The sequence below is a fragment of the Gossypium hirsutum genome, chromosome D02 (genome assembly GCF_007990345.1).
Source record: "Gossypium hirsutum isolate 1008001.06 chromosome D02, Gossypium_hirsutum_v2.1, whole genome shotgun sequence".
NCBI classification, from domain to species: domain Eukaryota; kingdom Viridiplantae; phylum Streptophyta; class Magnoliopsida; order Malvales; family Malvaceae; genus Gossypium; species Gossypium hirsutum.
This window is the reverse complement of record NC_053438.1, coordinates 59,467,174-59,489,087: the sequence shown is the minus strand read 5'-3', so window position 1 is coordinate 59,489,087 and position 21,914 is coordinate 59,467,174. Positions and strand designations below refer to the sequence as shown.

The 21,914-nt window shown below is 36.5% G+C and overlaps 1 protein-coding gene and 1 long non-coding RNA gene across 2 annotated transcripts; both read right to left on the bottom strand.

Annotated features, from left to right (window-relative positions):
- Positions 1–3,594: 3,594 nt before the first annotated feature.
- On the bottom strand, positions 3,595–5,982 carry LOC107909724 (uncharacterized). Its single transcript, XR_001687327.2, has 2 exons — positions 4,660–5,982; positions 3,595–4,560 (listed from the first exon to the last, which is right to left on the bottom strand). It is a non-coding gene; the product is annotated as an uncharacterized lncRNA (long non-coding RNA).
- Positions 5,983–17,808: 11,826 nt separating this feature from the next.
- Positions 17,809–18,723, bottom strand: LOC107907872 (tropomyosin-like). Its single transcript, XM_016835182.1, has 2 exons — positions 18,388–18,723; positions 17,809–18,270 (listed from the first exon to the last, which is right to left on the bottom strand). Exons 1-2 carry the CDS (start codon positions 18,721–18,723, stop codon positions 17,809–17,811), a joined length of 798 nt encoding a protein of 265 aa, XP_016690671.1.
- Between the last annotated feature and the right edge of the window lie 3,191 nt (positions 18,724–21,914).

Below are 21,914 nucleotides of genomic sequence, written 5' to 3'. Positions count from 1 at the left end.
TCTAAAAATCAACTCGGTTCGAACTCAAAATTTGAACAAAAAAATTTGAGTTGAATCAATTAATACGATTCGAATAATTTGAAATTAAATTTTTTCGACTTTTTCGAGTCGAAGCAAATTTTGCTCACCCCTAGGTTAGAGTATGACATCCATTCAAACTGCAGTACGAAATTATAAATTTCATTATGTACTTGATATTAAATTTTAAATCCTTACGTAATTATTATTTAATTAAAAATTTTAAAAATTAACCTCCACTTCTGACCGGTGATCTAACAAAAATCTAATATCTTCAAGCTCATTCGGTATGCCCATATGACTTGCGTCATGTTCTACCTATATATTCAAATATTGTTACTCCAAAAATATAATAATGAAAAAATAATATGATAACTATATTGTTAAATGAATTTTACCTTATTACGTGTGGAAATTGATAAGGGAAGTTTACTCGATGATGTAAAAATTGTAAGTGATATTATGCCCATGATTGAAGGAGTATACAACCATCGATTTTAATTTTTTGTGCTTTAGTTGCTCGACACATATCTTGATACAATGTAGCCAAGACAGTAGATCCCCAACTAAGTCAGTTGACTTCTTTTAGGTCAATTAGTTCTAGGAACCACCTCAATATACTAGATTTCGAGATTTATCTAGTATTAGAAGATCCCCGATCAACCTAAATATGAATGCTCGAGAGAATTGTTGTCTTTCAACTGCACTAGAAGAGTTGTCGAGATGTGAGACACTATCTTCTAACCATTTCATGTCGAGTTGTCGAGTGAATTGCATGTCACTTTATCTAATAGCCGGTGGAAAATTGGCCTCCAATCCCTAATGTGCACTATACCTGAAACGACTACCCCATCAATTGATAGATCGACTTGTAATGCTACATCGTCGAGAGTAATTGTACACTCATCGCACAGAAGATGGAATGTGTGTGTTTTGGGTCCTCATCTCTCCAGCAAAGCATTGATAAATGTGAACTCCAATTTAGTCCTACTGAGCATACGAGACACGTGGTATTCTTGCACTTAAATTGTGTATATATGTTTCAACAATTTGATCTGTGTCCTAATCATATAAACATAAAAATCTAATAATATAATAATATTAACAACATAATAATTATATTAATTAAAATAAATAATATAATAATATTTTCTTACCATTTGTAATTGGACCCAGATATGTGCTTGCGATACAAACGAATTAGAGACATTGACATTTTTAAAATCTGTAATGTTTATCATATTAAATAAGATTAATTAATGTATACAATGAAATTAATTAAAATTTTATAATATTATTAAATTACCACTAAATTAACAATTTATTTAGCATAAAATATACCGTTAAACCTTATTTTACTTGAAATCGTTGAGATGATGGAAATCGAATAAAATTAAAAAATTACTGACTATTAGGATAGAAAATTGAGAGACAAATAATTTGAGAGAAATTTGAGAGATTAGGATAGAAAATTAAGAGAAAAAGAGTTTGAAATTGAGAGAAAGAAAGGATGAAATTTAATAAAAAATGATAAGTGTATGGGTTTATACAAGGTTAGAGTTTGAGAGTCTTCATTTTTTAGTTTCTAATCGTTTGGTTTAACAGATAGAAAATCGATGGTCCATATTTTTAACCATTGAGAATCCAACGATTCTTTTAAAAAAAAAAATTCTATACAGGGTGTAGTTGTCATGCAAGTAAAAACATACCCTACTAAAAGTGTTTTTAACACGTTTTTACTTACGTGTCAACAAAATCCACCTATTTCATTAAATTTCGAAAAAATAACCTATTTGGAACGACGAAAATGTGCAACTGTACACAATCGCAACAAGTAATAAAGTGACAAGTAAATGTCGAGTTATCGTACCCACAGGGACTATAAAAAAAGAATATTTATGAAATTAATGTTAAAACACTTTGGTAATGGAAAATATTTTGGTTTAAAGATGATTAAAAACTAAGTAAGAAAAAATTTAGAAATAAAAAGGTTCTAATGCACGATTTCAAATAAGGTTTAATCAAGATGATATAATTGTGTTGGATTAATTACATTCCTTTAACTTAGAATTATTAAACTTATGTTTATACTTCTACGAACAAATTCACGGCAACTCGGTAATTTGCTAACTACTGCTCATACATACTTATTAAATTAATCAATCTCTTGAACATTTTTCAATGTCAATCCAAGTGATTAATCAATCTTCACAAGCATATAAAAGATCAAGTGAGGTAACAGAGTATTTCTACCTTGAAACAATTTAATCACAATAATCTTGCAAGTTATGTAAGGCATATGTATCGCCAAATACAATGCTAAATTAACTTCAGCTACCTTAGAAGAATAAACATGCACTGATTAAGTATTGTGTCGACTAATTATAATTTCAATACGATTTAATAATTAATTCATTAGTTATCTAACAATTAATATTGCAAGAATAACTTAGGCATGATTTTACTTAATCAAGCATCTTACCGAGGCCTATAACAGCACAAACACAATTTCAATAATTCAAGCAAGCAAAATATAATCAACCCAACACGAATTAAATTCAAGATAGATTGATTAAAATAACCATTTAAATAGCATAAATTTTCATAAACATGTTTGTCAAAACAACAACGAAATTTAAAAAGATAGGGAACAAGAAGCAAATTCGGTGTTTCTCTGTGGCTTGACTAGTTTCTCCGTTCTTCGTTCTCCATTATCCTCGGCTATCAAGGTGGCTTATGAACACTTTAATTGCTGCTCAACAATGGCTGATGAGGATCTCTTTCCCAAGAGAAGAAATTGACACTTGAACAAAAGGGAAAATGAGAAGAAAAAGTTGAGAGAAAGTGAGAGAGGAGAAGAGAGAATGAGAATGTGAGGGATGAGTTGAATAATCAGCAAGGGGTGGATTTTATAGCTGATTGTGGCTGCTAAAAATATCAAATTCCATCAGCCAAAGAGACCCCCCTTGGCTGGCCACACACATGGCAAAGTTGAGAGATTCAACTTTGCTAAAAATAGCCTGGGGCAAATCCATAAAGCCACATTTTTTGGAAGGGTTTGAATGCAAGGTTGAAAGTTCTTCAAGGGCTTCTTTTCAAGCTTATTTAGTAAGCTAAAATGCTGATTTGGGTCAGCATATGGACGGTTCTGGGCAGCCCAATTGGTGGCTGGTTCGGTTCACTAGATTCGGTTCAACCAATGTGGTTCAACTAGACCTTTTTTTCCATAATTAATTAATAAGAATTTATTTAGCCGAAATTAAATTGGAAATAAATTAAAATTAATTATATTATGAATTAACACGCATTTTTGGACCATCTTAGGTTGGAAATAAATTTGCCTCGATGCTTCAAATTGCTTCTAGGTTTTATTCTTCGAGCATTGTCTGCCGAGCCAATTTTCGCCATTTGTGCAAATCTGTTGAAAATAGTCAAAATTAATCAAAATTAACTATAAAATTAATTAAAATTCATAATGTTCATATTTTTAACATAATTTAATTATTTTATAATATTTAATTATTTTTCGACAAGAATTTAACCGAAATAGCATGATTTTAAGTTAAAAAATGCATGTAAAAACACAAATTTTTGTGCTTCCACTATTCCACTAAATTTTATTTGAAATCAACATGTTTTCTTAAAATTCTCTACTAAAATCGGCACTATTTACAACTCGCCACCTAGGCTGCGCAAGAATTTTGTGGCCAAGAATCTTTTGACTGTAACAGCCCAACAGGACTTATCAACAAGTCTATTCACCGTCAATAGATACTATATAATAATTGTTGAAGGAATCTTGTTCGGCGGCTAAGGTGTTGAAGAAACTCATTTAGAATAACTTCCACTTTTTCAGTCTTATTCCCCAATCTCCATAACAATGTTGTTAATTCCCTTTCTCTTATTGATCTCTCTATTGCTGATATTCAGAAAGACATTAACCACAAAAAGGGTAAACTTCCTCCAGGCCCTCCTAAGCTTCTTATTCTGGGTAACTTGCATCAACATGGCCCATTCCCACATCGTTCAACGTGGCAACTCTCGAAAAAACACTGCCTCATCATGCTTCTTAAACTCAGTTCTACTTCCACCCTTGTGGTATCCTCAGTCGAACATGCCTGTTAAGAATATAGATAAGGCCTATGCTAGCTAACTCTGTTGTTGAGCTAGCCTATTAACTGTTAGTTTGTTATTCAAGTATTTAAGTTGTTAGCAATAGCAGTTACTCATATGTTTTATAAATACTACTGCTATAATGAACAAACTGGAAAAGGTAAGACTAAATACAAAAGAATACTTTCAGTACTTAATACATTTTCATTCTATTCTTTTAACACTTGGTACAATTTCATTTGTTTAATACACAATAGATTGGCAACTTACTGCAGATGTTAACATGGTATTAGTCGCCTAAGGTGCTGGGGACCTGTTCTTAGTCTGCTTTCATGACCACCACAACTTCTACTAATTCTGCCTCTGTCGAATATGGATGTCCGACGTTCACTAATGCTAGGCTCGTTCAGTCGTTTCCTCACAATGAGACTGTCAAGTTGGATGAAGGCACTTTCATTTAATGGCAGTAGCATGCTCGATTGAATATCGAAGGATACGAGTTAACTGATTTTTTAGATGGAACGTTACCTGCTCCACTGCGGTTTGTGTCGTTTCCGGAGGGCTCGCTCATTTCGAATTTGGATGCCTCGACATTCGTGTAGCAGGACAGGTTACTTACTTCATGGTTACTCTCCACAATTAATCCCTCACTCCTATCTTCTTTTATAGAGGCTCGAACAACGTGTGATGTGTGGAATACCACCACTCATCTCTTCATGTTGTTACAGGTACGAAGCTCTCTCGCCTTTTTCATGATCTTTACTCATTTAAAAAAGTTAGTCTCTCAGTCAAGGAATATGTAGCAAAGATTCAAAATACCAGTGCCATGTGAAAGGCTTCCGGTTATCGGATATCGGAGATAGAGAAGGTAGAAATAGTGCTTGCGGGCTTACCTCTAGAGTTCGATGCCGTCCTTACCTTAGTATCATTCTTATCGAAGCCTCTTCCGCTTCAACGTCTCATTGACGTGTTACTCAAGTACGAGAGACACCAGGAGCGAGTGGTATAGGACGTGCCTCTTCAAGCTAATCTTTTGGAAATCGTTCCGTTGTCGACTCTGGTGGGCTCTGTCCGTGGCGGTCGTCCTTCACCTGGAGGTCGCGGGAGAGGGTTTCGATCCTGCATACAGTGTCAGATCTGTAAGTGGTTCGAGCATTTATCCCAAAGGTGCTTTTTCTGTTATAACCGTGAGTATGATGGGTCGTCGATTGTTCGAGCTTCAAATTTGGCAGAACGTCATGGTTCTGGTGTGTCATTTCCGTCATCGATCCGCTTCATGGTTCGGTCTCAGTGGAGCTGCAAGGTCATTTCTTGGGAGGAACTTTTTGGCCGTATGCTGCGCCCTCTGTGTCTTGACATAATAGGGTTTCTAATCCATTTTTACAAAATGCTTATGGACTTTACTGTAGGCCCTATATTGGGTCAAAATTCTACGTTGGAATTGGGCATGAGTCGTACCATGCGCATAGGTATGCTAATGATAGGGTTTCTAGGCCGATTGGGCCTGGTCAATTTATGAGTCAGCTAATGCTAGATCGATTAGGCCTGGTACTTTTAATGGGCATTTGCTGTCTAGCCCAAGTTAAGAATTTGGGAGAGCTTCCTTTTTTTTTTAGCCTCAAGATTCTCCTCATCCAAATGGGCCAACTTCGAATTGTGTAGAGTTTGTTACTTCTCTTGGTCATAGATGAGACCTTAGGGCTTCAGGTGATGGTGTCTGTAATGTGTCTGGATCGTCTGTTCCTTGGCAGACCAAACCAAGGGCTCGTGTGTTCATTGGGTCTAACCCCTGTGTCGAAACCACTTTTAGATTTGAAAAAAATGGGGATCGACTTTTAAAATGAAAACGGGAGTCGCCACCAATCTTTTATTAAGGTGTGATCGGTTCACCATTAAAATGATTTTGGTCTACGAATTTGAGAAAAACGAGTTCGGGAGTCGTTTACGCACAAGGAAAGGTTAGCACCCTCGTGACGCCCAAAATTGGTACCGAATCAATTGTTTAATGTCTTAGTGTCGAGAATTTTAAAAGATTTTAGAATACAATCCTTTGAAAACAAAATTTTAATAATCGAATTGGAAAATAAGACTTACCCACTTTAAAGAAATAAATCGTCACACTCGGTGAGTTAGAGCGCGACGATTCAATCTTCGAAGTTAGATTCGTCTTTTTTTTTTAATTTTAAAAATTCATACATTTTGAGAAGGATATTTGGTTATTTAGATCAATCGAGAAATAAAAACCCAGTAAGTTAGGGTTCAATTTTCTTAAAATTCCTAAACACCAAATATTACCTTTATTTTAAAAACGAGATAACAAAATGTCATATCCAGTAAGTTAGGATCCAACATTTTGAAATCTAAAGAATTTTAATTTAAAAATATACGTCTTAAAAAAAATAGATACTTGATGATATAAATTCATCGAGAAGAATTGAAGCCCAGTAAGTTAGGGCACAATTCACGAGAATTATTTAACACCAAGCCCTTTTTTGAATTTTGAAATGAAACGATTATAATATCTTAATGAAATGAAATTCTTACAAACAATATGATTAATTAACAATATACAAAGCAAATGATGAATAACAAATTAATTCTACAATCTGGAGCACCCAAACGTATAATGCATTAACAATGATAATCAAATAAACTAATAATCCATCTTACAAATAGCCAAAATAAATATAAAAATAATTTAATCGCAAGTAAAACAATTGAAATAATAAAAAATGAATAAAATTTTATAACATAAAACAATATTTTATAAATTTCATACTATAACTCATTTTATAAATATGGATATATGTTAAAATAATTCCGTATGAATTATGCATTTAGTAATCAGATAATATTATTGTAAAAAAATTAAAATTAAAATAAAAGTTTAAATATATAGATAAAAAATTGATTTATTAAAGAATTTTTAAAATCAAGATTGAATATGAAACGTATTTTTTATTTTTGAAAATAATAATCAACCAATTTTAAATCGAGGCTTAAATAAAATTAAAACAATAAGAGGAAACGAAATTAAATAAAATACGATAGCTTAGCATTAATGTATAACGAAATCAAAATATAAAATACGGACTAAAATAATAGTTTATTACATTTTAAACTATCATAATAATAAATTTAAACATTATTAAAATTAAATACTATAGGTAATATTAAAATCTATGATATGTGAAAGTAGGATTTGTAATATATATATAAATATTGTTGAAATAAAAAATGAAGTTGTATTAAATCGAAATTTATTTCAAAATTGAGGGACCGATCCAACAATTAAACACAAGTATCGAAATAATCTCAATCATCCATAAAACGGTACCGTTTAAATCTGGACCTAAATGAACACAGAAACAAATATATGGTACCAATTACAAATAATTAAAGAAATCAAATTACAATTGCAGTAAACACAGAGGGACCCGTTGAATAAATAAACCAAACGACCCATGAAGCGTGGATCCTTTCCGGACCGGGTCACTGTTGGATTGGGTATTCAGAACGGTGCCGTTTCGAAGTCAATGGATTGACTCTAAACGACGGCGTTTTAATGACCCTTCCTTTAAACTAAAATAAACCATAAACTAAACCTATCACCCTTGCTAAAACAAACCTAGGCTAAGAAATGAAAGAAAAAAAATCTGCGCTACTCTATTTATTGAGTATCCGAACCATCTCCGATCCTAGCTCGTATTCCGATGACGACGGAGAGAGGGCCAGGACCGTTCTACCAGGTACGTCCTTTACTCTTTTTCTAATATTTCTTTTTTAAACAATGATTAATGAACATGCAAACTAGAAACAAAAAACCAAGAAAAGAATCAAATAACCAGCAAAATAAAAAAGGAATGAAAACCCAGAAAATCACCTCTTTTTGAATTTTGATTTCTTTGTATTTTGATTGCGTAAGTAGCAGTAAAAAAATCCTTTTGGTTCTTATATTCTCCTTTTTTTGACCAAGAAGCCGAAAATAATCGAATACAATTGAAATAGAAAATAAAAAATAGAAAACCCCCATTGGTTCCTCTTTGCTGTGTTGTTTTCATTCTGTTTGCAAGTACGATTGTACGGGGGCTGGACGTGGCGTGTACGGAGGCCAGCTGGAGGAGACGCACGCGCATGGAGGTGCAGCATGCGCGAAAGAGGAGATTTGGGTTCGACTGTGGCACTGCTGGCTGCTGAAGGCTGGCCTAGGGCTTGGTTCCGTTTTTTTTGTAATGGGCTTAGGGTTAGGTGTATTGGGTTGGGGTATTCGGGCTGAATTGGGTTTGTAGCGTCTGGGCTTAGGGTGTCTTGAAATTTTAGGCTAGTTGGGCCTACTCAGATTTGGCCCTGTTGTTGTAAAGGAATGGACTGTGCTATTTTTGGACTTTTAATTTTTTTATTTAGTTTAATTTTGTTTGTGAGTTTGGGCCAGGGCAAATTGGGCTTATTACAGCTGCCCCTCTTTGCTCATTGTCGTGTAACGGGAATAAAGCAAAGACTAAGAATGGCCAATTTGTCCGGTCGAGCTGGACCTTGGTAGTTTCATTCTAACCTACTACATCTTCAGAGGTATAGGAATTGGTGCCTTGATCTACTCCACCGCAACGTCAGGGAGATAGGATTCGTAGCTTCAATCTGCTCCGCTGTAATCTCAGGGAGATAAGACCTAATGCGATCTACTCTACTGTAACTTCAGAGAGATAAGATCTTTTATTTTAATTCGCTCCACTGTAATCTCAGGGAGATAAGATTACTAGCTTCAATCTGCTCCGCTGTAATCTCAGGGAGATAAGATTTCTGGCTTCAATCTGATGCGATCTACTCTACTGTAACTTCAGAGAGATAAGATCCTTTATTTTAATCCGTTCCACTGTAATTTCAGGGAGATAGGATTATTAGTTTCAATTTGCTCTGCTGTAATCTCAGGGAGATAAGATTTCTGGCTTCGATCTGCTCCACTGTTGTTTAGGGAGACAAGATCTGTAAATTCCCAAATCTGTTGTCTGGGGAACATGACCTGTATAATGAACCTAATTATGCCTAATGATTATGATGGCATGATAAAAATGAATCAAATGCTCCTAACTAGGCATGTGAATAGTGTTTGCATGAATGCAGAGTTTTATTTTTTTCGAGAATGATCCCGCTTAGGTTGTCATTACTCGAAATTTATCAAGGCATTAACACTGACGTGCTACAACGCCTTCTCGCTTGACCGGCCTCTTCAAAGCATCACTTAGTCAGATTGCCCCCACTGTAAACCTTAAAATTTAATCAATTGGGGCCCCAAAATTTGTACCACCACTCTCCCACTGTAATCCAAGGGTAGAAATATGACTTTTCCTCAATCCTCTCTTATCACAATTCAAGGATACAGGATCTGGATCGTTCTGGTTTCTTACACCATTCTCGGGGTATCGTACCAAAGACACATGTGCAAGTGAAGGCTCTCTTCTCCGAGGTAACCTCTTTTCATTGCCTGATGATCATTGCTTACTCGTTTATTTAAGCTTTATCATTAACATGGCATCTTGTTATTTTGTTCAATCAATGCATTTGACAACAAAATCCAAAGAGAAAGTCCAAATTTAGACTCTTCCTTTTCAAATTTCCAACCTTTAAATTTGGTGTGTTCTAAACAATAGTCCTGTTTTAGGTTCCTATATTATTTAGAAACTTTTCAGAATAATATGCAAAACTTCCTTTGTGAAAGTTTTATTAGTCCATTAATCATTATTCCAATGCAACATGCTTGCAAAAATGGTCATAACAATGGATAAGAATAAAGTTGGTTCTGGGCATAGCTCAAAATGAATAAGTTATCACAAATAGTAAAGAAGGATAATAAAGAAATTGATTAGGAATGTATATCTTTGAAAAGAAAAAAAAGTGTTCCAAGAATCAACAAATTCAATATAAATAATAGGAGAATTGGGTCCCCCAGATATCGCAGCTTGAACTTCTCTGTACAAACTTTCTAAAGGCCATTTTGAGTTTGACATGTGTTTAGGAGATCTTCAGTGCTTTGTCGATGCCCTAAGACGTCGCCTATCCCTTCCTGTTGATTCAGGCATAGCAAGATTGCCACACGCCCCGATCTGATCAAGATACAAGCTGCTCTAAACACTTCATGCCCCATTCTGATCAATATTTGAGCCGCCCTTTTCTGGTTTTCAACTCAAATCCCCCTTTGGCCTAAGGTGCCCTTTGCGGGTTTTCCCCTTAGCCTCTCCATTTTTATTTTTTTCATCATCATCATTTATTTATTCATTTATTTATTTATTTTAGGAATCAAAGCGCCCTTTGCGGGTTGTCACTTTGATCCCTTTCCTTCAAGTGAAGTATTTCTTGACTGAGTCTGAGTTTACCAGATTTGGTAAGTTTTTTCCATCCATCTCATTTAGAATCAAAGCTCCATCAGAAAAGGCCTTCTTTACGACATAAGGACACTCCCAATTTGGCATCCATTTTCCTCTAAAGTCTTTTTGTATAGGGAGAATTTTCTTCAATACCAGATCCCCTTCGTGGAATTCTCTGGGACGAACCTTTTTGTTATAAGCTCGCATCATCCGTTTTTGATACATATGACCATGTTGGATGGCCCTCAACCTTTTCCCTTCTATTAAGTTCAACTGGTCGTATCGAGACTGAACCCATTCTGCCTCATCCAATTTCAATTCAGCTAATAGCCGAAGAGATGAAATCTCCACTTCAATGGGTAAAACAGCTTCCATCCCATAAACTAGAGAAAAGGGTGTTGTCCCAGTAGAGGTCCTAACAGATGTTCGGTAATCTAAGAGAGCAAATGATAGCTTTTCATGTCAATCCTTGTAGGTTTTCGTCCTTTTCCCACAATTCTCTTAATATTCTTATTGGCCACCTCCACTACACCATTCATTTTTGGGCGATACAGGGAAAAGTTATGGTGACTGATCTTGAACTAACTACAAACTTTCGCTATTGTGTTATTATTCAAATTCAATGCATTGTCGGATATGATTCTTTCAGGCATTCCATATTGATAAATGATCTCCTTTTTCAAGAATTTACTGACTGCCGATTTCGTGACATTTGCATATGAAACAGCTTCCACCTATTTGGTAAAGTAATCAATGACCACAAAGATGAAACGATGCCCATTCGAAGCCTTTGGTGATATCGACCCAATAACATCCATGCCCCAGATGGAGAACGGCCACGGAGCAGTCATAGCGTGCAGAGGTGAGGGAGGTACATGTATTTTATCTCCATAAATCTGAGATTTATGACATTTCTTGGCATAGCTAATGCAATCCCCTTCCATAGTAGACCAATAGTATCCAAATCTCATGATCTGTCTAGTCATTGTAAAACCATTTGCATGGGTTCTACAAATGCCCTCATGTACTTCCTCCAGGATCTTCCTAGCCTCTATGGCATCTACACATCTTAACAGCACTTGATCTTTCCCTCTTTTGTACAACACTTCCCCATCTAAGACATACTCAATGGCTATTCTTCTCAGCGTTCTCTTGTTGTTTTCTATCGCTTGATCGGGGTATTTTCGATTCTTCACATATTGTAGTATACTCTGATACCAAAGGTGATCATCTTTTCCCTCTTCTTCAATACTGTAGCAATGAGCCGAACTTCGTATATGCTCATCTAAATAGGCTTCATGATTTCTAACTTGTTCACCTTAATCATCGAGGCTAGAGTAGCCAGTGCGTCAGCCATCTGGTTTTCCTCTCGTGGGAGATAATAGAAAGTAGTATCATCAAACTCGTCAATCAATTCAAGAACCAGTTCTTTATAACTGATCAACTTAGGATCTCTGGTTTCCCATTTTCCTTTGAGTTGGTATATCACCAATGCAGAATCTCCACATATTTTAAGCACTTTGATTTTACGTTCAATGGCCGCACAAATACCAATAATACATGCTTCATATTCTGCCATGTTATTTGTGCAATCGAAGTCTAACTTGCTAGCGACAGGATAATGATCTCTACTTGGGGATACCAAGACTGCCCCAATTCCATTACCTATAGCATTTGAAGCTCCATCAAAATTTAACTTCTAGATGTGGTTTATTCGAGGGTTTCCTTCAGTGTTTGCCGCATACAATAAGTCCTCATTTGGAAAATAAAAGTTCAAAGGCTCATAGTCTTCCAAGGCTCTGCTGGCTAGAAAATCAGTTATTGCACTTCCTTTTATAGTCTTCTGACTTACATATACTATGTCAAATTCAGAGAGCAGAATTTGCCATCTAGCCATTCTCCCATTTAAAGCAGTTGATTCCATCATGTACTTTAAAGGATCTAACTTTGAAATCAACCAAGTCGTATGATACAACATGTATTGCCTTAGTCTTCGGGTTGTCCAAATTAAAGCACAACACAACTTTTCAATGGACAAGTACCTCATTTCACAATCAGTGAATTTCTTGCTGAGATAGTATATTGCTCTTTCTTTTTTTCCTATTTCGTCATGTTGGCCCAAGACGCATCCCATGGAATTGTCGAACACCGTTAGATACAATATCAATGCCTATCTAGACTAGGCGGTGATAGTATTGGAGCATTAGCCAAGTATTGTTTTATCTTGTCAAAAGCTTTCTGACATTCTTCATCCCATTCTCTCAGGTTATGTTTCTTCAGAAGACGAAATACTGGATCGTATTTCTCAGTCAATTGTGAAATGAACCGAGCAATGTAATTCAACCTTCCTAGGAACCCTCGGACCTCTTTCTGGGTGCTTGGATGAAGCAGATCTCGTATTGCTTTAACTTTATCCGGGTCAATCTCAATCCCCTTCCTACTGACTATGAAGCCTAACAACTTTTCTGATCTGGCTCCAAATATGCATTTTGCTGGGTTGAGTTTGAGCTGGAAATTTCTCAATCTTAAGAACAATTTCTTCAAGACTCGGAGATGATCCTCTTCAGTTCTAGATTTTGCAATCATATCATCAACATAGATTTCAATTTCTTTGTGCATCATGTCATGAAACAGGGTGACCATTGCCCTTTGGTACGTTGCCCCCGCATTCTTCAATCCAAAGGGCATTACTTTGTAACAAAATGTTCCCCATAGGGTAGTGAATGTGGTTTTCCTCATGTCCTCAGGATGCATCTTTATTTGATTATATCCAGAAAAGTCGTCCATGAAAGAAAATAATGAGTAGCCAGCTGTGTTATCTACCAAAGTGTCAATGTGCGGGAGCGAAAAATTGTCTTTTGGACTAGCCTTATTCAGGTCCCTATAATCCACGTACATTCATACCTTTCCATCCTTTTTGGGAACAGGGACGATGTTTGCTACCCATTCTGAGTACTTAACCTCCTGTAAGAACCCAGCATCAAACTGCTTTTTGACCTCCTCTTTTATTTTCAACACAATATCAGGTCTCATTCTTCTGAGCTTCTGCTGAACTGGTTTGCAATCCTTTTTTATAGGTAAACGATGTACCACAATGCTAGTATTTAGCCCTGGCATATCCTAGTAGGATCATGCGAAAACATCTTTGAACTCTCGGAGTAACTCAATTAGGTCATATTTGATCTTTGCGGTGATATCAGTTCCGATTTTCACCTATTTTCCTTCCTCTAGAATCACAATCTCTAATGATTCCTTATAAGGTAGGATTTGTTTATCCTCTTGCTCCACCATTCTCAACAAGTCCGGAGATACACCACAATCTTCGTCATTTTCAAAGTCATGAGATCCTTCCAAACACATGTCTTGCTCAAAAAGAGACTCCGTGTTTGAAACAACATCACTCATGTCATTGATATCTGAGGACCTATAGGGATACACCAAAGAATATGCAAAGTATAAATTTATGAATAATTATTTGCATGCTTAGGTTATAAACGAAAAAAATATTTGGAAGACAATTAATCAAATGGAAAATATTTACTCGCTTGGAAAGAATAAAAGAATAATTGCTCGAAATGAATGCAAAGATGTATTTTATTAGGATAAAGATATTCAGACTTAAGCCTACTTCACAAAGGATTTCTTATCATTCTTAGGCTAAAAACAACAATAATGTTTTGAACATTACTCTGAATAAGCTCTAAAGACTACAAGTATTTCTTCCGCAGTCCAATTGTTTAGTTCACTCCCAGGTTCGTAAGGGCAAGTCTCCAGCAATGACCTTCTTTCAGCTGTCTCTATAGCATTGATATGAACTTTTTCCAACATCTCTTCGATGCCTTCCCTTCTGGACACCCCTCGCTCAGGGTAAATAAACCCACCCGACACAAAGGATTTAGATATGTGAGGGAAAGTCAAAGGCTTCCACTTGACTTTTTCTCCGCTTAAATGTGCCCTTCTTCTCTCCTACTTTTTCTCTACTTCTTTTCTCCTTTGTTTCATATCTGGCTTGTAACCTAAGCTAAAGCGATCAAACTTTCCCTTTAGCATGGGTGCTTCAACCCTTCCTTGAAGGTACTTTCCCAACCCTTTTCCTGGCGAAGCTTCTCTTCCTACCATCAACTGCAGACCCATCTCAGTAGTCTTGGATATCTTTGGTACCGAGATCCTATTTACTTTAGTGATAAACATTGCATTCACAAATTTCAAGGACCGGAAAGAACATTTCACTGCCTCATCATTGGTCTCTACATAATGTGCATCACCCGTTACCATCGCGATAATGTCCTCCTCCGCACTAATTGTTACCAATCGACCCTCTGATATTAGCTTCACCTTCTGATGTAACGATGAAGGTACTGCCCTTACCGAGTGTATCCATGGTCTCCCCAATAAACAATTGTAGGAAGGCTTAATATCCATTACTAAAAAGTCCACCTCATAAGTAGTTGGGCCAATTCTTAATGGTATTTCAATTCTTCCTATAACCCTTCTTTCTGTTCCATCAAATGCCCTTACTATATTTTGGCAGGGTTTCATATGTGAACTGTCCACAGGTAATCGATTAAGAGTGGACAAAGGCAATACATTCAATGCAGATCCATTATCGATCAAAACCCCTAGTAATGTGTCCCCCTGACATCGGGTAGTAATGTGTACAGCCTTAGTAGAACCCCTACCTCCTGACGGTATTTCATCATTGTTGAAGAAGATAAAATTGTCAGCACTTATATTGTTGACCAAGCGATCCAATTTATTGACTGAGATGTCCTTGGCCACGTATGTTTTGTTTAGTACTTTCATCAGCGCATTTCAATGTACTTCTGAACTTACGAGCAAAGCTAATACAGAAATGCGGGCCGGTTGTTTGTGCAGTTGCTCCACAACACTGTATTCACTGTGTTTTAAAAACTTCAAAAACTCATTTGCTTCCTCTTCTTTTATTGGTTCATTAACCAATGGCTCAGATTCCACCGCCTTCTTTTTCCTCTGTTCCACCGTCGGAGTCATTTCTCTTGGCAATTCTGCTCGAGTATCATAACGCTTCCCATTACGTGTATAAGAACCCCTTTCCTGGTATTCTTTTACCATATTGCCCTCGACTTCTTTTCCTCGGATTGTCACATTGCATCCGTAATTCCACGGGACCATTTTGTCATCCTTATATGTGAAACTTGACGGTTTCATGATTACAATTTTTGGTGTTACCTGAGCCCTAGCCTCATTACTTTTAGGGCGTAAGATAATGGCTACAGGATGATTTATTTTTAGGGTCCCTATTCCCGACTCTGTCGCGTATATACTCCTCTTTTCTTCCGCATCTTCATAGAACCTCATCTCCTTGTTATCCATCATGCTTTGGACCAAGGCCCCGAATCTTTCACATTCTTGGATTTCGTGCCCTATTTTATGGTGGAATTCACAATAATTTCCCATATCATACCCTTCCTCCAAATCTGAAATAACTAACCCTCTTTTTGCCATCTCTTTCCAAACCCGCTTCAATGGAGTTCTTACTTCAACGATGTCAGTCCTGACTTCTTCCCCCGTACCTTCGCTCAACATATTCACTCCCTTATCATCATGATTGGGCAATGGACCTTCTGTGCTGGGTGAGTCATCAAATTTTACAACACCCAATTTTATAAGTCCTTCTATGACCTTCTTGAAAGCGATACAATTTTCTATTGAGTGTCCTGAAATCCCCACATGGTAGTCACATTGCGCGTTCGTGTCATACCGTTTTGGATACGGGGGTTGTAGAGGACTCAGGTAACGAGGGGCAACAACATGTGCATTAAATAACTTCTGATACAGCTATTTATATGTCATTAGAATGGGAGTGAACTGGGGCTTCTCAGTATTTTGCCTCATTCCCGATTCTTGTTTCGATGAGCCTTGTTGATTAGCAACCATCTTCCCTGATTGATTCACCATAATTGATTTACTGTATGCGTTCACATTGTTTACTTCACCTTCTCTTTTCTTTGAAGCCGACCTTCGATTATTCTCCCCACCATCTATTTTTCCACTTTTAATAGCATGTTCAATCATTTCGCCATTCATGATTATATCTGCGAAACTCTTTGAGGCATTTCCTAACATGTGCATGATAAATGGTGCCTTCAATGTGTTGATGAAAAGCATCGTCATTTCTTTTTCCAAAAGTGGTGGCTGAACTTGAACTGCAATCTCTCTCCACCTCTGTGCATACTGTCTAAAACTTTCGTTTGATTTCTTTTCCAAGTTCTGCAAAGTAATTCTGTCAGGTATTATTTCAGATACATGACTGTATTGTCTCATAAAAGCCTGCGCCAAATCCCTCAAAGTGTTGATTTTGGCTCGGCTCAACTGGTTATACCATTTAGACGCCCCAATAAGGCTATCCTAAAAACAATGTATTAACAGCTGATCATTGTTAATGTACCCAGTCATTCTCCTACAAAACATTGTAATATGGGCTTCAGGGCAACTGGTCCCACTATATTTCTCAAATTCCAGCATCTTAAACTTGTAAGGAAGTACCAAATCCAGAACCACACTCAGATCTTTTGCATCTATTCCACGATAACTTTCAATGTTTTCTATCGCCTTAAACCTCTCTTCAATCCATTTCCATTTTTCCTCAAACTGTTTTGGTAATTCTTCCTTTTCTTTATCCTTCTCAGCTACTTTATCAAAGTCCGGGACAGCAAGATTAACTGAGTTTTCACCGGGGTTAGAACCTGATCCAGCTTGGGAGTTCATCGGTATTGGAATATTTGCTTGAAAATGCTGAGGCCTTATTGAAACAGAGGATCTACACGGCGGCACCTCAGTCTGAACCTGCGCATACAGAGGCGTAAAGCCTAGAGGATAGGTGGGTCCAGTCTTGTCTTCTTCTTCATCATTGATCATAGGGCCCTTCCCCTTATTTAATCCTTTTAATATTTGCGTCAGCTCAGTCATCATGTCCTTTTGAGACTCTAGCATCTTTTCTGTCATGTCCTGTTGAATTTTTTCCAATTGTTCCTTCATTTGTATCTGTAACTGATCTTGCATTTCCTTTTGAAGTCGCTCTAACTTTTCCAATCGTTGATCCATAATTTTTTTATTTTGCACGGGTACTGTAGCGGTGTTTGGTTGATGAGTTTTTGTCGGTTTCCAGATTAACTGAAGCACAATTTTAACTAATTAAAACCCCTCTTAATAATCTTTAAATGCATATGATGACATGTAATGCAGATGCATGAAATGAATGCAAAAAAGAGCGCCAATTCTGATTCAATTTCTTTTTAGAAAACTTTATTGATAAACAAAATTCTTTACATAAAATGGATTACAGATATCGCTTTGCCCTAATGCTCAGAGCTCTAACTTCTTTCAACAATGAAGCTAACTCCTGACCCCGATCCGATTCTAGTTCATACTTTACACTTAAAACATCAGCCTGAATCCCCATTGTTTGCAAATGATCAGCTACCTCCCGAACCTGACCAATAGCTCTGCCCATAATGTAATCCATGTTCTGAATTTGATTCTGCGAATGATGAAGTTTCTCCCTCCAACGCACTTCATTTCCTTCCAAGAATTCGATCCGTTGTCTACAACCTTGTAATGTGTACTCCAATTCTTCTATCCTCTTTGCCAATTCTTTAATCTTGCACAGACTTGTCCTTAATTCCACTACAGAATTACGACTTCTATACACAGCAAGTGATTTCTCGAGTTCCGCTATTCTAGCTTTCAAGTCCGCTTGATAGTTTTGACTTTCTAACACCTGCCGCTCTAAGGTCTCTTTCTGAACTTGAGTCTCCCGGGACTTTCTTTCCCACTGATCGGCTTTGCTTCTTTCTTCCTAGATCTCCTGTCGCCACTGCTCTGAAGTCTTTCCCAGCCCGGCAGTTCTCATTGATACTCGTAACCTCTTGTAATCCGTCTTTAAGCTATTGAGATCCTCCTGTACTTTATTCTTCCCTTTCTTTAATTTTTCAGCTTCTAATTTTTGGACGTCGACGTCTAGCCTCAAATGCATCTTCTCTTCTTCCAATCGCTCTATTTTCTTTTCAAGCTCTAAATTCCTCTTTTCAAAATCTTGTTTTATAATCTCCAACTCTGATGGGATCACTTGTAGATACTCTTCCATTGGTCGAACACTCTCCATGTTTAACTCTGGGATGTTATCATTATTCCTTTTACGTCGCCACTCATCGTACTCTGGAGTTGTCATTGAACCCACAGCTAGCCTTTTCATCCTGTGAACCTGATTTCAAGCCTGAGAAATTTCCTTCACCTTTTTCTTGCAATTGTCTCCTCGGTACAAGAACTCACATTGAGCTAATCCATATGTTGCCGGCACAAACTGTCTTGAATTGTATTGCCTTAGGACCAGCAAAGGTGCATATCCGACGGCTCCCCAAATCCCAAGCAATGGAACCCAGTCAAAGCTTCCACAACGGTAGAGCATTCCATCAGGAATTAACCAAGGAGCTCTCCATTCCACATCATCCTCTTGAAGATTTTGCAGAATTGCTATCCAATTTTCTTCTGATATATCGTCCCTTCTGGGGGTAGCCACTATCTCCTTTAACGGGGAGTAATGCTCAGAGAAAACCCGATACGAACCTTTGACAACCTTCCAGAAATGACTGTGGAACCAGGCTATCTACAGTTGCACACAACCTATAAATCTGCCTTTACCAGCTCGCCTACAGGCATTCAAAGATCTAAACGTTTCAGCCAAAATCGCAGGAACAGGTGTGACCCATTTACCCAACCGATCAAAAAGATCTGAAACAGCTTCGTCAACATACCCTAGTGCCCTAGGGAAAATCACTAATCCGTAGATACTCAAAGCAAACACATCAACCTTCTTTTTCCATCAGGATATGCTAGGATCAAGTCTTGCAAATTCCTCCATGGGATACATTTACACTCGCCCTTCTGTTTAATCCTGGCCGTAATCCATTGTTCACTCATTCCCGTAATACTCATTAATTTCTTCCAAAATGCTGGGACATATACGGCTTTGGAATATGCTTTATCCATCTGAAGCCTTGGACAATGTAGTAAAGCCGTATATTCCTCCACCGTAGGCACCAGATCTACCTTGCCAAAAGTAAAACAGCTATATGCAGGATTCCAATATTGAGCGAGAGTGCGAAACAGTCGTTCATCCACCTTGATGTTAAGTAAATACGGCAAGTCCCCATAATTAAAGTAGAACAACTGCTTGGTTTCATCATCCCACCGATCCCAAATCTCAGTTAACTCCTAAAGGCTATTTTGCGTCATAGTAATACGAGTGTAGTCCCAAAGCTCTGACACATAATCCTTAGCTAGGCTATTTTGCGACACTCCTTGAAATATGCAATGACATGCCACATATCAACAAAACACAAGCAAGTCAGTATAACACCACAACAATTCAAAGCAAGTATAAGAAAACCAAGCACCTATCCGGGTAATCGCTAGAGGTTGGAATAATTCTAACCAGGTTGGTCTCTTAAGTCAGCTATATGAGGTTTGGTTCTAAAGTCAAGGTACCCGAACCAACAGATTCCTCGATCCTCACCCATTATAGGCTCATACAGACCGAGTTCGGTTCAGGGGAATACATTTCCCTATGGCTGCACGGAGATGAAAATCTCATGAAGACATAGGTACAGATGTATCCCGAAAGTGATTCACTATCCTGCACGGAGGTGAAAACCTCACGAAGGAGTAGCTTCTCACTCCCACTTAGAGAGGGTAAGACTAAATCGTCTTTATGCAATATGATGCCAAAATGTAGAGCTCAATTTACAGTAATTATGCAAACAAATGCAAAGAGAATATCGTAATTTTCAAATCAAATTTTTTATTTTTGATAATAAGACAAAAAATAATCAATTTTACGACTTGACTCTCTATATGATCCCCAGTGGAGTCGCCAAGCTGTCGAAACCACTTTTAGATTTGAAAAAAACGGGGATCGACTTTTAAAATGAAAATGGGAGTCGCCATCGATCTTTTATTAAGGTGTGATCGGTTCACCATTAAAATGATTTTGGTTTATGAATTTGAGAAAAACGAGTTCGGGAGTCATTTACGCACGAGGAAGGGTTAGCACCCTCGTGACACTCAAAATTGGTACCGAATCAATTGTTTAATGTCTTAGTGTCAAGAATTTGAAAAGATTTTAGAATACAATCCTTTGAAAAGAAAATTTTAATAATCGAATTGGAAAATAAGACTTACCCACTTTAAAGAAATAAATCGTTACACTTGGTGAGTTAGAGCGCAACGATTCAATCTTTGAAGTTAGATTCGTCCTTTTTTTAAAAATTTTAAAAATTCATACATTTTGAGAAGGATATTTGGTTATTTAGATCAATCGAAAAATCAAAACCTAGTAAGTTAGGATTCAATTTTCTTAAAATTCCTAAACACCAAATATTACCTTTATTTTAAAAACGAGATACCAAAATGTCATATCCAGTAAGTTAGGATCAACATTTTGAAATCTAAAGAATTTTATTTTAAAAATATACGTCTTAAAAAAAATAGATACTTGATGATATAAATTCATCGAGAAGAATTGAAGCTCAGTAAGTTAAGGCACAATTCTCGAGAATTATTTAACACCAAGCCCTTTTTTGAATTTTGAAATGAAACGATTATAATATCTTAATGAAATGAAATTCTTTCAAACAATATGATTGATTAACAATATACAAAGCAAATGATGAATAACAAATTAATTCTACAATTTGGAGCACCCAAACGTATAATGCATTAACAATGATAATCAAATAAACTAATAATCCATCTTACAAATAGCCAAAATAAATATAAAAATAATTTAATCGCAAGTAAACCAATTGAAATAATAAAAAATGAATAAAATTTTAAAACATAAAACAATATTTTATAAATTTCATACTATAACACATTTTATAAATATGGATATATGTTAAAATAATAATTTATTACATTTTAAACGATCATAATAATAAATTTAAAAATTATTAAAATTAAATACTATAGGTAATATTAAAATCTATGATATGTGAAAGTAGGATTAGTAATATATATAAATATTGTTGAAATCAAAAATGAATTTATATTAAATCAAAATTTATTTCAAAATTGAGGGACCGATCCAGCAATTAAACACAAGTATCGAAATAATCTCAATCATCCACAAAACGGTACCGTTTAAATCTGGACCTAAATGAACACAGAAACAAATATATGGTACCAATTACAAATAATTAAAGAAATCAAATTACAATTGCAGTAAACACAGAGAGACCCGTTGAATAAATAAACCAAACGACCCATGAAGCGCGGATCCTTCCCGGACCGGGTCACTGTTGGATTGGGTATTCAGAACGGTGCCATTTCGGAGTCATTGGATTGACTCTAAACGACGGCGTTTTAATGACCCTTCTTTTAAACTAA

Coding starts and splice junctions, on each gene's coding strand:
- LOC107907872 (XM_016835182.1), bottom strand. CDS start 18,723: ATGAAAAGGCTAGCTGTGGGTTCAATGACAACTCCAGAGTACGATGAG. Junction 18,271..18,387: donor CGGATTACAAGAGGTTACGA/GTATCAATGAGA, acceptor ACTCAAGTTCAG/AAAGAGACCTTAGAGCGGCA.